Genomic DNA, 19,699 nt, shown 5'->3' with positions numbered 1-19,699 from the left:
TCAATTAATAAAAAAGGTTGAAGAGGAATTATGTGACAGTCACATATCAGTGATTCACAAGTCAGAAAATAATTTTGCTGTTGGAAAACCTGGTGAGTTTACACATGAGTTGGCAGACTGCCCAGCACTGCTGCCAGCAATGGGAGAAAACATCGAAGAGGAAGCCAGTTCTTTTATGGTTTTAATACAGCTAAAGGCTGCATTTAACTATATTTTTGTCTGAGATAGAAATAGATGCACTCGATCCAGCAAGGATATTGCTGAATTTATAATTATTTAGTGCAGCTAGTGACAGACCGGCATTAGTTCTGCATTTAGTTTAAGGAACTTTCTGCTGCTCAGTCTGCTGCTCAGCATCAGGGTCACTTATTGAATAAAATAACAATGCAAATGTGGTAGAGTTGGGATCTTCTTTCAGGTACATACTCTTCAGTGTCTCTTTTCTACTTGTACAACACAAATTGTTCCGTAGAGATTTAGGTTGAGCCTTCCTGGCTCAGCCTCCCTGGCGTGAGCGGGAGTTATTTAGAACAACTGATTGCCTAACAATCAATATAAAAAACTGAAAGGATAACTTGCTAGGAGAGCTGAGGTGATTATGTCATCTCCATGGAGATGCAGCTTGTATGCAATATCATGTGGAGTTGTTCCAGATGGACTCTGCTCCTTTAGTTTAATACGTGGATAGCCTTGTTCTGGAATCACTATTCTGCTATCACTAGTCTAATTTAACTTAATTCCTCCCTAAATAGAGGGATTAGTGCACTTGAAATTCATACCTTACCTCAGCCTGAATTGGTTTTTTGGTGTTGGACAAGGCTTTTGAAGTATTAGCAAAAAAATTACTCAACAGTATAGAATCTTACCAAGGTTTTGTTTAGTTTTGTTCTTAATTAAATTTAAGAATTTGAGTTGAGTTCAACCAACAGAAGTATACTGAATATATAGATTTTTCTTAACATGCAAGTAAATCTCTCCCTGGCGGGGAACAGGAATTATTAGTAGCTGTAGTGAAGATCAAGTAAAGTAACGAGCTTCTACTTGAAAGTAGTTAAGAGTTATTTCAAAATGCAGAAGGTTATTTCTCAGTAGCAAGCTCCCTTGTGCCATCAGTCATCCATTTAATTTACTGCTGTATATTGAAAAAGGTCTTGGGCTTACACACCTTAAAAACTTGTAGTGTCCATAGTTAGTGACATAATGAGATTTAAATGGTGCATGTGACTGTAACTGAGTGCTTGAAGTTCAAGTTTATGATTATGGTGAAGCAGAATTGTCCCTTAACTTTCTAGATGGTTCAGGTTACAAGAGAATGACAGTCTAAATATGACAGTTTTATGTGTGAGTTGTGACTGTTACTTTTCAGTGAAGTATTCACAACTGAATGGCAAGTAATGCTGTACTTGGGGAAAAGAAGAGCAGCCTTCCAAAAACTGAATCTGACACTTGCAGTTGTCCCGCATTAGCACATGGGACACCGTTTGCCAAGGCTCTCTCAATACAGTGCTATTAAAATTCACTGAGAGTTATACAAGGAATATGTTTGTTCCTTGAAAATAGTATTTTTTCATTCAAATTTTATTCTGCTCTGCTCCTTGCTCTTTTTCCCATGTCATTAGTTTGGTTTATTCATCAGACCTTCTCTCTAATTGCTTCTTGTCCTCTTTTTTTTCCCTTTTGCAGCTTTCTCATTGCCTTTTGTAAACAGCGCTATAACGTGATAATGCTTTGATGGTCCTGGGAGACTCTGGTGCAAAATATGTTTAAATTAGGAGAGAGAAACTGCATATTGTCAGCAGAATATAGAAACACCTGATGACACCCATTATTGATGTATGTCTCTCCTTCACTCTAGGTGCGCTTAATGATCACAGATGCTGCAAGACACAAGCTTCTTGTACTTACTGGACAGTGCTTTGAAAACACAGGAGAACTTATTCTTCAATCAGGGTCCTTCTCCTTCCAGAACTTTATTGAGATCTTCACGGACCAAGAGGTGTGTGCAAAAAAGTGTCTTCCATACATTGTCATGTGATGCAGAGGTTTCCAGAATACTAAAAATGGCTCCGTGTGTTGTTAAGAGTTAGGATCGGCAGCTTGATCGATGCTGATGCTCTTTACTCTTTGTGATAGGCTTTATTTCAAAACATTTATTTATTTTACTTTAGATTTGATGTAAATTGCTTAACAAAAGAATTAAATTTTAATTTGGGGGATTAAATTGTAACTTCCAGAAACAGAAAATCAAGGAACCTTCTGACAATGGAAGGAGATACTGCTGTGTTTCAAATACACAGGTTGTTTGTCTAAGGTGCACATACAAAGCAATCAAATTAATCTTGACATGAGGTTCTTGCCTGATGGCAGCTAAGTAATAGGTGACATTAAATAAGACAGAGGCTTTCTGTTGGAATAGCTGTAGTTTTTTGCACCACCTACTTGCTTGGCTTTTTTATAGGAATGTTTAAAATTTGTTGAGTGAAATCTGTAAATCTTGTGATTCTTACGTACAAAAGGTAAGTATGAAGTATACCAGTATTTAATGCCATTTGTTTCATGACTTGTTATTTTGCTGTCTTGCTTAATGTACTGTGTCTGAAAGCTCCCATAGGGCAGGAACCTGTAGTAAACAAGCTGTCACACTTAATTTGGCTGCTATGTAAAATGTATATTTAAATAAACTATATGGCTGCATCCCTAGGAATTTAGTTTCCAAAATTAATGTCAGTGGAGTGAGATTTGAAAGTTCATCACTGAAAAAGCAATGTTTGCAGTGAGCTCCAGTGTGACCTTGTTGTATCCGTTTGATCCTGTTCTCAAAGCCTCTGTGCTCAGCATATGGTGGTAGGGTCAGGAAAAGAGCTGGATTCCTGCTCTCCAAAACACGTGTGATGCCTAAAACTCACTGGCAGTTCGCAGAGTTACTTTTGTATGAACCTGAGCTCCTTGCACCTCTATCTAATTAGCAACACGTAATTACTTTATGACTACATGCAGAACTAGAGGCAAATCTTGCTGTTCCCATTATGAAGCTGAACTATTGGCTGGAAAGTGGAGGGGTGGTGGTTGGCAGTGAGTTAGAGTTGCCAAGGGACTGCCGCAGTGGTGGGCACGTAGGCCGTACTCCTGTGGGCTGTGAGGCAGGCTCCTTTGACTGGCCCCTGCGGCCAGCTGGCATGGCTCTTTGAAAATATTGTGTAGAGTTGGTGTTTCTGGCCTCTGGATATTTTTACCTCACTGGACCAAGCCTGAACCATGGTCATGGGATGTGCTTACAAATAAGTAAATACCCTTTGGGGGATACTCTTTCGAAGTCTAGTTCAGGAATCCATCTCTAGTCTGCAGAACTTCCTGCAGGCAGTGCCTAAAAGTGGTATTTTCAGCTTCTCCCATGTTGTCAGAGGACTGAGGATGTCCCATTCCACTGCCTCTGCAACAACAACTAGCAGAGGAAAACCTTGCGTTTCACTTTTGTGGTCCAGAGTAGGAAATAATCTTGTGTTTTCTCTGAGCAGCCAACTTGCTGTTTGCCTTCACTAGCTTTGACACCTTTAAAACTTGAAGGTTCCTCAATAGATATCAGTGCTTGAAAAGACTATCAGGTTCACTTGCTCCCTGTGACTGTGAATCCAGAGAAGAGAAGGAGCAGTTACATCTCTGTGTTACCAAATTATGTAAGCAGTGGGACTGTCAATATCCTTGGTGTCACCATTTGAAATGCAAATCCATTGAGGCCTTTTCTGGGGCATTCCTGAGCTTCTATTCTGAACGGATATGATCTATATCTGGAATAATGTTTCTCCAAGTTTTCATTGGCCTGCACTACCAGGGGCATAACACTTTCTGCGCTATGCATTCCAACTTTTAGGAGCAAAGGAAGTCAGAATTTAGGAGTATGAAGCAGAAATCCAAATATGGTATAATATAAACTGGAGAGGACTAACCCCAAAGCTTGACCCAGTATATTCATTAGCCCAGTGTATTACCTTATGTTTTTTTTATCTAGCCAGAAAATTGGCCCTACATGAGAAAGAAGTCTGTACTCAAGTTATCTCCTATGTGTGTGACAGACATGGATTTATTTATTCAGAGGAAGTGATCTTTTACTACTTTTCTTTCCCTAATAATGTGTTTTCAACCCTGACCAGAGACACAGCATAAGTAGTACACTTAAGATCCTAAATCCATTTTGGAGCTGTGGTCTGTGCTGCCCCTCTTTTCTTATTTCTTCAATAAACAACAGGAACGGTTCTCCTGTTTTCATTACCTTTCATCCTTTTCAGCCTTTTCTCCTTTTGTCTTGCTTTGGTTTTTTTTGTTTGCTCCTTTTCAGACAAAGCCATGTCTGACATATGGGTGAGATTTATTTATACTCCTTTCAAATGACTTGGATACTAAGTAAGGCTGACAAAGGAAGATAGAAAATATTTATTTTCTGCTTTATTTAGGTATTGGTTGGATTATTTTTGTTTGGATAACAGCCACTGCATCTTTGTTGAGTTTTATTTTTGGTAAATGCTGAAAATAAATAATGTAACACAAAGAAAGGAAGTGAGACATACACACATGGAGGCCCAAAGAGATCTACTGCAATCAAACATCATTAAATTTGTATATATTAATTTCTTCTGCTGATTCAGCTTGTGATCCAAGACTTTCAAATTATTCAGCTGTAGCATAATCTGTATCATCTTTGTGAAAACTTCTTAGAGCTTGAAATGACAATTGATGTGGTATTTTGCCTGATACTGTGGTGGCATATTTTGCAATTATATTTTATGTCTGAATTACTTCTTTAAAGAAAAAGTTAAAAAAATTTGGTGGTCTCTTTTTTTTAAGAGCAAATAGAACAGAAATGGGCTACATTTATCCTAATTGTCAGTTAAAAAAAAAAAAAGTCAAAGTATCAGTGGAACTGGGAGAAGGTGTAAAATACCCCATACTTTTTCATATTTGTTTGCCTACTAATCTGGGACTATCAAATATTTGGTTTTAGTTCAAACTGGAACAGAACAACAGCTCATCATACTATGACACAGAACTTCTTGTTTTCTGTGCCTTTATTTCAGCAGCTGGCTTTGGTAGTAGTATGTTATCAAATCCTGTCAAAATTAATGGACTTATTCTAGATTTCAATTTTTGTGGTCCATGAGTTTAAAATCAGAATAATAACAAGAGCATTTTTAACCCTAGTACTTTTTTTTTTTGTGGCTCTCTATTTAGCCCTCTACTTCATAGCCTCAGAAATAGAAAACTTGTAGCTATTGGCATTTCTGAAGCAATAACTTATTTCTTAGTGTTCTGGAAAACTCTCCTGTGGTCAGTCATGCTAATCTCAGAGAAATGCTGGTTCTTCAGGAGCCAGCCTGCAGAAGGAACTACAGTAATGATGGTGTGGTGGAATATATCACATGAGAGAAGGGGTGAGGAAGGCGGCTGCCCCTGGGAGGATGTTGGTGTCCTCCAAGTTGCAGTTACTTTCTGCCTGTTAAGAGGATGTGCTTTGTCCCTTAGATACTTCGCTGGCTTTTCTGGGTGGACTGGGGCAGCATGGAGACTCATAAGCCAATGGCAGAGAAAGTGGCAGCTCTGGTAGCATTAGCCTCACAGTCCCTGTACCTTCTCAGCATAAAAGCTTGTAACATCCTTCTATAAAGGGTGGAGGAGGGAAGGGGGAACCTTGAGGCACTGTCATCCTTTGGGCAGTAGGGACTAGGAATAAAGTCCTTCTTTGTGTTTTAAAAAACAGAGTAGTGAGCTGATTGTGGTAACAGGTTCTTTTAGCTTTTAGGATGGATACTCAGCACTGCAGAAGTGAATGAAAAAGATTTTATCTATCTGATCAGGAAATACTATGTTCTGACATTAATTGTCATTAAAAATCAAATTTACCTGCATCTTCTTGTGTTTTTGTTTTACAACCCTAGATTGGTGAATTATTGAGCACCACACACCCTGCCAACAAAGCCAGCCTAACTCTTTTCTGCCCTGAGGAAGGAGACTGGAAAAATTCCAACCTTGACAGGCACAACCTTCAAGATTTTATTAATATTAAACTCAACTCAGCTTCCATATTGCCTGAAATGGAAGGACTCTCTGAATTCACAGAGTATCTGTCAGAATCAGTAGAAGTGCCATCACCCTTTGACATTTTGGAACCTCCAACCTCAGGAGGCTTCTTGAAACTCTCCAAACCCTGCTGTTATATTTTCCCAGGGGGAAGAGGGGACTCTGCATTGTTTGCAGTGAATGGATTCAACATGCTTATCAATGGAGGATCTGAAAGAAAATCTTGCTTCTGGAAACTTATCCGGCACTTGGACAGAGTAGATTCCATTCTGCTCACTCACATTGGAGATGACAACCTGCCAGGAATCAATAGCATGCTTCAGCGAAAGATAGCCGAACTAGAAGAGGAACAGTCTCAAGGGTCTACTACCAACAGTGACTGGATGAAAAATCTGATCTCACCTGATTTAGGAGTTGTATTCCTTAATGTACCTGAGAACCTGAGGAACCTGGATCCTAGCTTTAGAGTAAAAAGGAGTGTAGAAGAAGCTTGTTTTACTCTCCAGTATTTAAATAAACTGTCTATGAAACCAGAACCTCTTTTCAGAAATGCAGGAAATACCATTGACCCCATCATTTTGTTTCAGAAAATGGGAGTTGGCAAGCTTGAGATGTATGTGCTTAATCCTGTCAAAAACAGCAAAGAGATGCAATATTTTATGCAGCAGTGGAGCGGTAGTGACAAAGATAAAGCTGAATTCCTGCTACCAAATGGCCAAGAACTAGACATTCCATTATCCTACTTCACCTCTGTTTCATCTCTGATTGTGTGGCATCCAGCTAATCCTGCAGAAAAAATAATCCGAGTTCTGTTTCCTGGAAACAGCACCCAGTATAATATTCTAGAAGGACTAGAAAAACTCAAACACTTAGACTTCCTTAAACAATCAATGGTTACACAAAAAGACCTGACTGGGAACATTGCTAGTCCGGCTGTGAAACAAGCAAAGCTGAAACAACGAACAGACAGCAAAGAGAGTCTCAAGCCTGCTGCAAAGACACCACCGAGCAAGCCTGTCAGAAAAGAATCTAAAGAAGAAACACCAGAGCCTGTGAAACCTAGTCCAGCACCAGAAAAGCCTCAGAAGTTGGAAAGCAAAGAAAAAGTTCCAGTCAAAAAAGAGAAACCACCAAAAGTGGAGACCAAACCTGTAGTGGCAGAGAAAGACATAACAAGTAAAGAAGAGCAATTAGTCAAATCTGAAACTCCTGAAAAACAAGGTACAGATGTAAAACCAAAATTGTCAAAGGAGAAGCCAGTGAAAAAGGAAGTCAAAGCAAAACCTGAAGAGAAGAAAGAGGAAAAAGAAAAACCAAAGAAGGAAATTTCTAAAAAAGAGGAGAAAACACCCATCAAAAAAGAGGAAAAACCCAAAAAAGAAGAGATCAAGAAAGAAGTTAAAAAAGAAGTGAAAAAGGAAGAGAAGAAGGAAACTAAGAAGGAAGTAAAGAAAGAAGCTCCACCAAAGGAAGCTAAAAAAGAAGCTAAAAAAGAAGAGAAGAAGGAAATTAAGAAGGAAGAAAAAGAAGCAAAAAAGGACATCAAAAAGGTTCCTAAAGAAACAAAGAAAACAGTTACTCCTTTGACTGAAGTCAAAAAGCCAGCAGCAAAGCCTAAACCACAAAAGAAGGAGGAACCTGCCAAAAAAGAAGCAGTACCTGCTGGAAAGCCAAAGGAAAAAGGAAAAGTTAAGACGGTGAAGAAGGAGATCAAAGTCAGTGGAGGGCAAGCTGCTCTTGCAGCAGTTGGAGTTGCTGCCACAACTGTAGCAGCTGTAGCAGCTGCAGAAATTACAGCCAGTGGAAAGGAACTTGAAGCAGAGAGATCCCTTATGTCTTCACCAGAGGATTTAACAAAGGACTTTGAGGAATTAAAAGCTGAAGAAGTAGAAACGATTAAAGAAACAAAGCCTCAAGTTGCACTAATAGAGGATGAACTGAAACTCACTGGCACGGTACAAAAAGAGGCCTTTGAAGTACAAAAAGAAAAATTAGATAACGAAGGACCTGCTGAGTCCTCTGATGAAGGCATAACTACCACAGAGGCTGAGGGTGAGTGTGAACAGACACCCGAAGAACTGGAACCTGCGGAAAAGCACAGAGTTGATGACAATGAAAAGTTTGAAGATGAAGGAACTGGCTTGGAAGAATCATCCGAAGCAGGAGATTATGAGGAAAAGGCAGAGACAGAAGAAGCTGAAGAACGAGCTGAAGATGAAGAAGAAAAGACACCACTGGACACCATGAAACCATATATAGAGGAAACAAGAAAAATTAAAGACACCTCAGAAGAAATAATGGCTGAAGCAGATGCTAACATTAAAGATGAGAAGTATATTGAGAAAGCAGATTATGAAGCATCAGATGAACGGGCTGAGGAAGACAGGGAAGAAGCAATAGAAAAGGCAGAAACTGAAGAGACTGAAGAAGAGGAGGAAGACAAAGCAGAAGACATCAGAGATGAAGAGGAAACTGAAAAAATAGAAGCTGAAGACTATGTGATGGCTGTGGTAGACAAAGCTGCAGGAGCTGGTGAAGTTGAAGATAAATATGGGCTACTCATAATTACACCAACAAAACGCTCAGAGCCTCAGTCTCCAGCAGTTGAACCAGCCTCTTCTATCCATGATGAGACATTACCTGGTGGTTCAGAAAGTGAAGCCACTGTTTCTGATGAAGAAAACAGAGAAGATCAACCTGAGGAATTCACTGCTACTTCAGGTTACACACAGTCTACCATCGAAATATCCAGTGAACCAACACCAATGGATGAAATGTCAACACCCCGGGATGTCATGAGTGATGAAACTAACAATGAGGAAAGCGAGTCACCCTCTCAGGAGTACGTGAACATTACCAAGTATGAGACATCACTGTACTCTCAAGAATTTGGCAGACCTAAGCTTTCTCCGCTTCCAGATGCTTTTAATGGATTATCTGAAGGATCCAAAACAGAGGCCACAGAGGGTAAAGACTATAATGCCTCAGCTTCCACCATCTCACCTCCTTCTTCATTAGAGGAAGACAAATTCTGCAAATCTGCATTCCAAGATGTGTACCGGCAAAAAGAAAGTGAAATCCAAGGCACTGCTAAATTAGAAATCAAAGAACCCTATCAAGAAGATGTTGGTGGAAAACGTAGTCCAGCCAAGAGTCCAGCTGACAGTTTGTCCCCTCCATCACCTGTTGCCAAAACACCACTGAGTGAACGTAGTGTGAACTTTTCACTCACTCCCGATGAGATCAAGGTCTCGTCTGAGCCTGTCCCCATTGCTACATTGCCTGATGTACGTCAAGAAGTTGCTGAAGAGCATTGTGCAAGCCCTGAAGATAAAACATTAGAAGTAGCATCTCCCTCACAGTCTGCTGCTGGTAGTGCTGGCCACACACCTTATTATCAGTCTCCCACTGATGAAAAGTCCAGTCAGCTTCCCTCTGAAACCAGTGAGAAGTCAACAGAAGTTCCTGTTACCTTTGAATTCAGTGAAGTCAAAGATGAGTCTGCAAAAGCCAGAATAAGCCCTATGGATGAGCCTGTGCCAGATTCAGAATCTCCTATTGAAAAGGTTCTCTCACCTGTACGGAGTCCACCACTGTTAGGTTCAGAGACCACTTATGATGCATTTTTGAGTGCTGATTTAAAGTCTCCCACCAGAGATTATGGAAGTCCTTCTGAGGAGAAACCTGAAAAAGAAAAATCACCTGTTCAGATGAGCCCAGCTTCTGAAGCCAGCTCTGTGGGCCTTTTCCAAGGAAAACAAGATGAAAAAAGCATGGAGTTTATGGTAATTAAGGAAGGCTTCAGCCTGGAAAGGAAAATGGAGGATACAGAACCCAGCAGCTCCCAGTCTTCACTGGTCTTGGATGAGCGGAAATTAGCAGGTGATCTCTCACCTACTCAAATAGATAGCAGTCAGTTTGGTTCTTTAAAAGAAGATACAAAAATGTCAATTTCTGAAGGCACTGTTTCTGACAAATCTGCAACTCCTGTTGATGAGGTTGTAGCAGAAGACACCTTTTCTCATATAGAAGGAGTAGCTTCTGTCTCTACAGCATCTGTTGCTACTAGTTCATTTCCAGAACCAACTACTGATGATGTATCTCCTTCTTTGCATGCTGAGGTTGGATCTCCCCACTCTACCGAAGTTGACGATTCCCTTTCAGTGTCAGTTGTACAAACACCAACAACTTTTCAGGAAACGGAAATGTCTCCATCTAAAGAGGAATGCCCAAGGCCCATGTCAATTTCTCCACCAGATTTCTCACCTAAAACCGCAAAATCAAGAACACCAGTGCATGATCACAGATCTCCTGAGCAGTCAACTATGTCAGTAGAATTTGGTCAAGAGTCCCCTGAGCAGTCTTTAGCAATGGACTTCAGTAGGCAATCTCCAGAATATCCTACTGTGGGCACTAGTATACACCATATATCTGAAAATGGACCAACAGAAGTCGATTATAGCCCTTCAGATATACAGGAGCCTACTTTTGCACGGAGGATTTCCCCTGTGGAGCAGTCATCTTACTCTCAGGATAAAGATATTTCAGAAATTATTTCCGTTTCTCAAATTGAAGCTTCATCCTCAACTTCATCAGCTCATACACCTTCCCAGGTAGCTTCACCACTGCCAGAGGAAACTTTTTCAGGTGCTGTTCCACCTAGAGATATGTCACTACATTCTTCTTTTACCTCAGAAAAGGTGCAGAGCCTGGGAGAAAAGCTGTCACCAAAGTCTGACTTATCTCCATTAACTCCAAGGGAGTCTTCTCCTCTGTACTCTCCTAGTTTTCCGGATTCACCTCCTGCAATCACAGAAGCAGTGTCCACTAGTCACACACCTTCCTTGTCACTGCAAATGTCCTCTGTCCAAGCATTTGGTTACCAGGAGCCCTTAACAAAGCACAGTCCAGAACTTAGCCCAGAAAAAGAAGATTCAGAGAAAAGCAGCAGGTCACCGGAAGAACTTAGTTATTCTTATGAGGCCACAGAGAAAAGTACTAGGTCACCAGAGGATATTAGTTTCTCCTATGAGGCAGTTGGAAAATCTACTAGATCACCTGAGGCCACAGATTATTCCTGTGAGACAATCAGGAAAACTACTAGATCACCTGAGGCCACAGATTATTCCTATGAGGTAATTGCTAAAAATATGAGGTCATCTGAACCCACAGATTATTCTTATGAGATGACAGGGAAAACCACCAGCTCACCAGGGGCCACAGATTATTCGTATGAGGCGACTGGGAAAACCACTAGGTCACCTGGGGACACAGATTATTCCTACGAGACAACAGGGAAAACCACTAGGTCACCTGGGGACACAGATTATTCCTATGAGACAACAGGGAGAATCACCAAATCACCTGAGGCCACAGATTATTCCTATGAGACAATTGGGAAGACCACCAAATCACCTGAGACCACAGATTATTCCTATGAGATAATTGGGAAAACTACCAAATCGCCTGATGCCACAGTTTATTCCTATGAGAGAACTGGGAAAGCTACCACATCACCTGATACTGTGGATTACTCCTATGAGACAACTGGGAGAACCACCAGGTCACCAGAGGCCATGGCTTACTCCTATGAGACAACTGGGAAAGCCTCCAGTTCACCTGAAGCCACAGATTACTCATTTGAGACAACTGGAAGAGCCACCAGGTCACCTGATGCTACTAGCTATTCCTATGAAGGAAGTGCACATTTCACTCCAGGAAAATCATTAGCAGAATCCCGTCAAGATGTTGACTTATGCCTTGTGTCCTCTTGTGAATATAAACATCCCAAAACTGAACTTTCACCCTCATTTATCAACCCAAACCCCCTTGAGTGGTTTGCAAGTGAAGAACAGTCTCAAGATCAAGAGAAGACATTAACTCAATCTGGGGGAGCCCAGCCACCTTCTGGGGGAAAGCAGCAAGGGCGGCAGTGTGATGAAACCCCTCCCACGTCCGTGAGTGAGTCTGTCCCATCTCAGACTGATTCAGATGTTCCCCCTGAGACTGAGGAATGTCCTTCCATCACTGCAGATGCTAACATTGACTCGGAAGATGAGTCAGAAACCATTCCGACGGACAAGACAATTACATACAAACACATTGACCCACCGCCTGTCCCGATGCAGGACCGCAGCCCTTCCCCTAGGCACCCTGATGTATCCATGGTTGATCCAGAGGCTCTGCCTGTTGATCAGAATTTGGGTAAACCTTTGAAGAAGGACCTCAAAGAAAAGACAAAGACAAAAAAGCAGGGTACTAAGACCAAGTCATCTTCTCCTGTTAAAAAAAGTGATGGTAAATCAAAACAAGTGGCTTCACCAAAGCCAGCTATAAAAGAATCTTTAGACAAAATTTCCAAAACAGCTTCTCCAAAAAAGAAGGAGTCTGTGGAGAAGGCAACCAAAAATATCTCTAATCCAGAAGTAAAGTCTCGAGTGGAAGAGAAAGATAAGGACACCAAGAATGCAGCAAATACAACATCGAAGTCAGCAAAGACTGCAACCACAGGTAAAAACAGATAGCAGTTTCCTAGTGCTAAGATTGTCTTAGTTGTTGCAGTGAAGTTAGTTTGCCTTTCCATCAGCTGAGAATGTGGTTTGTTGCAAATCCCCAAAGAAAGTCCAGGTTTAAAATATAAATCCAGTATGAAAAGGCCACATGTAAATGCATGAAATTCGCTGAATTAACTTCTGTAATCTGAGAAACTCGATGCGTCGGTTTGCTCAGAGACTATATAAAATATAAAGAATTAATACTAGCTGTCTAAACTCTTAACCAACTAATAGAATTAGAAGTACCACTTTTGTAGGTGGAGTGCAATCAATAGCAAAGTGAAACACTATTCATTGTAAAAAACAAGGAGGCACAATTGTGTTAACATAAGTTAATGCAGTTTAATATTGTGGGAGGCAAAGACACTGTTTGCCTTTGGATGCTCTCACTACTTTGCTGGATTAATTTTGAAAGGAATATTAGTAAAAGCACTTTCAGTGAACTAAGCATATACATCACATAATCCGGTTAAAGTCTTATGCCGTTGGTGAAGACTAAACATAGAGAAAGTTAATGTCATTGTGAATTACTATTGTGTATTCTAAGTAGTAATAAAATATGAGTTAGGTTACTTAAGGAGGCATTGTGCTAATCTGTTGTTTCTGGCAGATCTCGTTAGATCTGGGGGATACTTTGATTTTGCTGTTGTCAAGACTGCTGTTCTGTCGAAAGCTTTTTTACAAGGACCAGGTCTAGGATTCAGTAGAAACAAGCTAGCATTCAACTGTCTTTTGCTTCCCCATTTTAAGTGGTCTACTGTTCCTTTCTTACACCATCATTTCCATGTTAGTAGATGCATTTTGAAGCAGCAGTATAGTTCCTCATGCTGTATGTTTTTCCAGCACTTTAGCTCTATATGAGATTCTTCCTTAAAGCATACCTCTCAGGTATATGCTAGAGCAGAAGACGAGGCTTCAATTGATAATGACATTTAAGTGTAAAATGTCACATCTAATATTTTATCCGGTGTTGGTATCCATAATTCAGAAAGATATATCACAGATTTTTTATGATAAAAGATTTTTGTAACATAACCAATGGTAAAAACTCTCTAATTCAGGAAATCTTATAATACCATGAGGCTTATTTGGCATATTGCCTTGTATTGCTCAGATGATTGTTTACCAAACTTCACCCTCTGTAACAACATGAGAAGGCTCATAGAACATAAATGGTCAACATCTGGATAAAATTACTGGTTGAATCCTGATTTTCAGTTCACATTGTGATCCAGTGCACAGCAAAAGCAGCTTTTTTTTGAGTCATACTTGTAACATGAGTCTTTAAACTTTGAACTACCTTTTGACTTAAGTTCTTATTAGAACAAGTACTATACTATGTACAGCAGCAAAAACATGCTTATCCCTACTTTATGTGATAAGTGGCTAATTTCTGTATGCAAACAAGGATCCAGCAGGCAAACAAACACTTGTTCTCAGTTCCCTGAAGTAATTGTTTTACAAGTTTCTCTGTTGTCCCAAGTTCCTCTTTGCCTCTCTTTCTGTTCACGCGGAATGTCTTCCTGATGCACCTGTAAGACAGTCTGAGCATATCAACAGCTACCATGCCTTGCTATATGCTGATACCCCAATTGTCAGGACTGCTTCAAGTCTGCATGGCTCCCTCTATGACCCCAGGTTTAATAAGCATGCATACCTGAGACTTTCGAAGATCCGTACTCCTTAACCTGGAAAATAATACCACCATTTATTGAATGGTAATTCAGTAATTACAGCTCTGCATAGTAATTGTAGGATAACAGTGGTATATTACTGGGAAAGGTTCAGTCAAATGTTGGTTATGTAGTCGTGAGTTTTTATTGCATTACATAGTTACAGTTATTCAGGTTTTTCCTCCCATTACAATCGTAACTGGCATACAGCAAAGCTGGAACATGTCATAAAATGTAGGAGGGTAATGCCATGATTGGACACATCTCACCTCAGCGGTTATAACCGTAATTAAAATATGCATGTTCTTAACCAGCCTGTGGTATGTTCTTTTGTTGTTTGATTTCTGAAGGACCTGGGAATACTAAGGTGGCAAAATCTACAGCAGTGCCTCCAGGACCTCCAGTGTATTTGGATCTGGTGTACATTCCCAACCACAGCAATAGCAAGAATGTTGACGTTGAGTTTTTCAAGAGGGTACGGTCATCCTACTACGTGGTGAGCGGGAACGATTCTGCAGCCGAGGAGCCAAGCAGGGCTGTTCTGGACTCCCTGCTGGAGGGCAAGGCACAGTGGGAGAGTAACATGCAGGTAGGCTCTTCACTAGTATCTCTGCCTGAAAATATGACCTTCTCTGGGAAGCAACTATGGGAAACTAGAGTGCTTCTAGAATGGACAGCAGCTACCAGGGAATGGGGTTCCCAAGCTGGGCACCTTGTTTCACTGATGATGTGAGAGGACACCAGAGTGAAGCACAGAGTTGCACCGCACTCAGCCGCTCCCCCATTTCTGGCCCTTCTGACCTGTGCCTGGTGAATAAAACAGTTGGGAGCTGGTTTACAGGGTGCTTTGGCTGTTTCGTCTTGTTACTGTACCATATATGATCAAAGTTTGGAAACATTGCAGTTTGTAAGTAGGAAAGAAAAGTGAATGTTTCATGGTTTATATGGTAATCATGTACACTTGGAAACTTCATGTGCCTTTCTGTCATGGTCAATAAGTAAACAAGATATTTGGCCATAATCTAAAGAGCTGACAGTGCAGATTACAGACTGTTACTTCTCTGAAAAACTGCATCTCAACACCTTAGAAAACCAAGGTTTTACTTTGATAAATCGCTAATTTGCAGTAATTTTACCTTACCTATATGTTTATTTATTTCCCTTTCTCCATCAGTTTATTCAAGTATTTATTGTGTAAAGACCCACTTTTTCTGAAAGGCAAACATACTTGTTGGCCGGGGCTTCTTACAAAGATATTTGTCTTATCAGCTGTTTCTGTTGTCCATTCCTTGGGATTTTTCCTGTTTTGTGTTGCAGGTGACCTTAATCCCAACCCATGACTCAGAAGTGATGAGGGAATGGTACCAAGAGACCCATGAGAAACAGCAAGACCTCAACATCATGGTTTTGGCAAGCAGCAGCACTGTTGTTATGCAAGATGAATCTTTTCCCGCATGCAAGATTGAACTGTAAGAACGAGACCATGCATCACAAGATTAAACTTCGTTGCCAGAAATTCTACAGTTTGAAAACACCTTTTCTAAAAATTCAACCCATCTATTTCAAGTGCTGAAGTATATACCTGCCAAATGCTATACTGTGTCACCGTGATGCAAGTCACTAATATTTTTCAATCTTTGCTGATTGCTAAGGGAAATAACCGCATTCCCATAGTAGGGTTCAAATTACTGCGAAAATACAGATCCAGTTTCATCTCCGCTGAACGTTTGGAAACCATGCACTAGCAACCCCAACTGACTTCTGCCAGGTAGAGGCATTTGCCCTCTAAAGAAACACAAAGAGAGAGAAAGAGAGAGAGGGGTAGGAGGAGAAAGTAATAAATAATTAGATCTGCATTAGTCTCATGGCAATAGATGTATCGCTTACTGCAGTCTGCTTATGCTCTTATGTGAAAAGAAACTTTTAAATTTTTATCAATCTGAGCTATTGCAAGGGGATACTTTTTTATAGAATTAAGGTAGCTGAAAAAAATAAAAAGAAACAGAATGTGGCTAGGAAGGGACTTACAACCTAAATGCTCATCAGCAGTTTTCCACTTTAATTTTAACTCTGCATACTGACATACCATAACAATCACAGGCCAAACATGCACATAGTCTGCACCCCATCCAGAAGTCTAAAACCTTTCTTTCAACATGCAGAATTGTTGGTCTAAGGCATGCTCCCAGTGAAAGTCCACTCACTCCAGCCAGAACTGACCAGTCCACATGCTTGAACACCCATGTCCACTGTCGCTTAACTGAAGCAAAATACCAAAGCGGTTGGGAGAACATACGGTAGACAATTTGCCTTAGAAAGTGACTTGAATGTACAAAGAAACTTGATGCACTTATTTTTTAATGTTGAGACAGCAAATTTATAAAACATCTGTGTAGGATCATAGTTACACCAGTAAAAAAGTGTGAGTGTGCAAGTGTGGTACTAGAAGCCTATCTGACTGGTCAAACGGCTTGGTGCTATGAATTATGTATGTTAGTTACGTGAACCCTTCACTATTGCACCTGGACTGCTCAACAAGGCAAGAGGAGCATTTCTTGAAAGCTTCTTTTGTACTGTGGAAGCAAGATTGAAGTGGTGTCCAGTATCAGAGTTACAAAACGTAGTGAAACATTCAGAATGATGAAAAAGGTTACCTGTGAGCCTGTACAGTATTCAGCCTTCCTTTGTCTGACCTTATTTTATTTGTTTAATTTAAGAGTGAATATGGGAACAAATGTACAGAAATCTTTTTTTTTTAGTGCTGTGTGAACTTTTAATAGATGAATTTTTAACAAACATTTTCATTTACAGAAAAATGCAAAGAAAAATTTTTCAGGTGAAGGCAATTTTTTTAGTAGTTTTGTAAGATAAGTGAATGATGTTGTTTAAGGTTCTAGTGAGAATGGATATTGAGTAGAATTTATTGAAAATAGTCAACTGCCAATACCTTTGGGGGGATAGACAAGCACCCTGGTGGTAAAATTAATCTATTGATGATAACCGAAAATGAGATTTGAAATGTTGATTGTCTAATACTTACAAGGGTGTAACCTGTATTCTCAACCCTCATAAGATCTTGAAAAAAGATAGAATAAGCAATAACCTAAAATAAGTCTTTTCCCTTCCCTTCCCTTCCCTTCCCTTCCCTTCCCTTCCCTTCCCTTCCCTTCCCTTCCCTTCCCTTCCCTTCCCTTCCCTTCCCTTCCCTTCCCTTCCCTTCCCTTCCCTTCCCTTCCCGCACCTTCCCGCACCTTCCCGCACCTTCCCTTCCCTTCCCGCACCTTCCCTTCCCGCACCTTCCCGCACCTTCCCTTCCCGCACCTTCCCGCACCTTCCCGCACCTTCCCGCACCTTCCCTCACCTTCCTTCCCGCACCTTCCCGCACCTTCCCTCACCTTCCTTCCCGCACCTTCCCTTCCCGCACCTTCCCTTCCTGCACCTTCCCGCACCTTCCCTTCCCGCACCTTCCCGCACCTTCCCTTCCCACACCTTCCCTTCTCTTCCCGCACCTTCCCACACTTTCCCTTCCCTCATTTCCTTTTCTTTTACTCCTTTTACTCTTCCTTTCCTCTTTCTTTCCTTGCCTCTTCTTTTACTCCTTACCTTTCCTCCTTCCTCTCCCCCTCCCTTTTCCTCTCTAGACTGCTTGCAGAGGAACAGCATCACTGTTCTGTCATTTAAGGTAGTTTGGATTTTTTAGTCTCGGAAGTTTTACCCCAATTTAAAAAATCTTGTTACATTGTAGAGGTTTGCAAATCTGAATTTAATGAAGGTGTGAAGGCCTCCAGAATACAGATGTATGCTGGTCCGTATGATTCACCACTATGGCTGGTATTAAGTTTCACAATGTAGTGAACTGTGACCTCATTTTATTTTATTTACTTATAATTTATTTCAATTTTACATTGTTAGGATATTTTTGTTTAATAGGTACATGTTTGCACACCTAATTTTTATGAGGGTTTTTACTGCTTTAGGGTCCTTTAAATGTGGGCTCCTCAGGCCCATTTAATGCTGTGAATTACTGTTTGTCAGTTTTGGGGAGTTTTGCTTTATTTTTAATGTTGTCTCTTTTTTTTAGGTATCTCTAGCAATGCTATTTTATTTATTGCTATACCTTTTAGGTCGTTAAGAATAACTCAGAATGACTATGGCACAAAAGGGAGATGGAAATGTATTGTGAAAACAAGCAAGTTTGCTGGGCTCATAATCATTCGCTTAAAAGTGCTTTTGTAATACATACTCTACAAAGTTACAGGCAAAATGTTTGGCAGAATAGTTGTACTATTTCTACAATTCTTTCTGCTTTGTCTACTTTCTTATATAGGTCAGATTTCAAACTTTTTGAGTGGGTGGGAACAAGATTTGCTGATTTTCTGACAATACCTGAAATCGTTTGTATCTCTGCTTTGGTAGAAAATCTATTTTAAGTATAGCAGTGGTCCTGAGACTAATCTCACTTACGCCACTTAATTCCTGTGAATCAGGAGCAATTTTACGATAGTCAGGGAAGTTACAGTCATTTGGTCCTACTGTAAATGAAATTTGAATCAAGCCTTAAGTCTCCCCAAGCAAGTTTGTGATGGCTCAAGCATTTGTTTTACTTTTAAAATAATAATAGTAATTAGACAGGTGATCTTAAAATGTACATTTGCTTTTTTTTCTGCTACAAGAATATTAAAACTTCAGTCTGGCTATTCTGAGGTATTGTAATACCTGTTCCATCCACTCCCTTTCAAACGGCAACGGCGCCTGGGTGCAACAGGGATGAACTCCTCCATTAGCTCCTCTTGCCCTTAATGTCTTTCCTGCCTGTGGAACTAATCTAACTGTGCAAGTCCTGCCACTGCACAATTAGTTTAGTGTAACAGTCATCAAAATGTACCGTGTACATTAACGATGAGTGCTGTTGATCAGCATAGATTTCTAGGAGCATGGTTTGTTATTGATTAATTATAAAGATTCAATATCTGAGTGTAAAGGACACTCCATTTAAATGATGGTGTTACTTGTAACAGCATCCCCCATCATGGTCTTTATGCTATTACTATACTGTTTCATATAAGTCAATGAAGAATTAACTATGGGGATCCTGCCCCACTCCTGAACTTGGACAGGGCCTCTCTTGCATGCCTTTTCAAAGTCCTGTGGTGGGCCTGACTTCATTGACCTCTGTTTTCACCCCATCTTTCACAAAATCACCTTTCATTTTTTTTTAACTTCCTTTACATACTGTAGTGAATGGAGATAACTGTGTATATGAATGTTTATTTTTTAATTGTCTACGATAGCTTAAGCATTTTAGGAGAGTTCTGGTACTCATTTACTAAGATTTAATCAATTTGTTAATTGAATTTTCAATCCCTCCCACCACAAGCAAGTCAGCTCCAAAGAGCGCTTACT

General features: G+C 40.3%; 1 protein-coding gene across 1 annotated transcript in view; it reads left to right on the top strand.

Annotated features, from left to right (window-relative positions):
- MAP1B (microtubule associated protein 1B) overlaps positions 1–16,962 on the top strand; it is a 70,407-nt gene extending 53,445 nt beyond the window's left edge. The window contains exons 4-7 of the mRNA XM_086770188.1: positions 1,856–1,996; positions 5,928–12,579; positions 14,647–14,885; positions 15,614–16,962. Coding sequence (XP_086626314.1) covers positions 1,856–1,996; positions 5,928–12,579; positions 14,647–14,885; positions 15,614–15,769 — 7,188 coding nt within the window. The 3' untranslated portion in view covers positions 15,770–16,962. The remainder of the gene's footprint in view (positions 1–1,855; positions 1,997–5,927; positions 12,580–14,646; positions 14,886–15,613) is intronic.
- Positions 16,963–19,699: the final 2,737 nt, after the last annotated feature.

Source organism: Chlamydotis macqueenii, chromosome Z (assembly GCF_036417535.1).
Source record: "Chlamydotis macqueenii isolate bChlMac1 chromosome Z, bChlMac1.mat, whole genome shotgun sequence".
Lineage (NCBI taxonomy): Eukaryota > Metazoa > Chordata > Aves > Otidiformes > Otididae > Chlamydotis > Chlamydotis macqueenii.
Note: the sequence above shows the minus strand (reverse complement) of the source record. Positions and strands in the feature narration are given on the sequence as shown.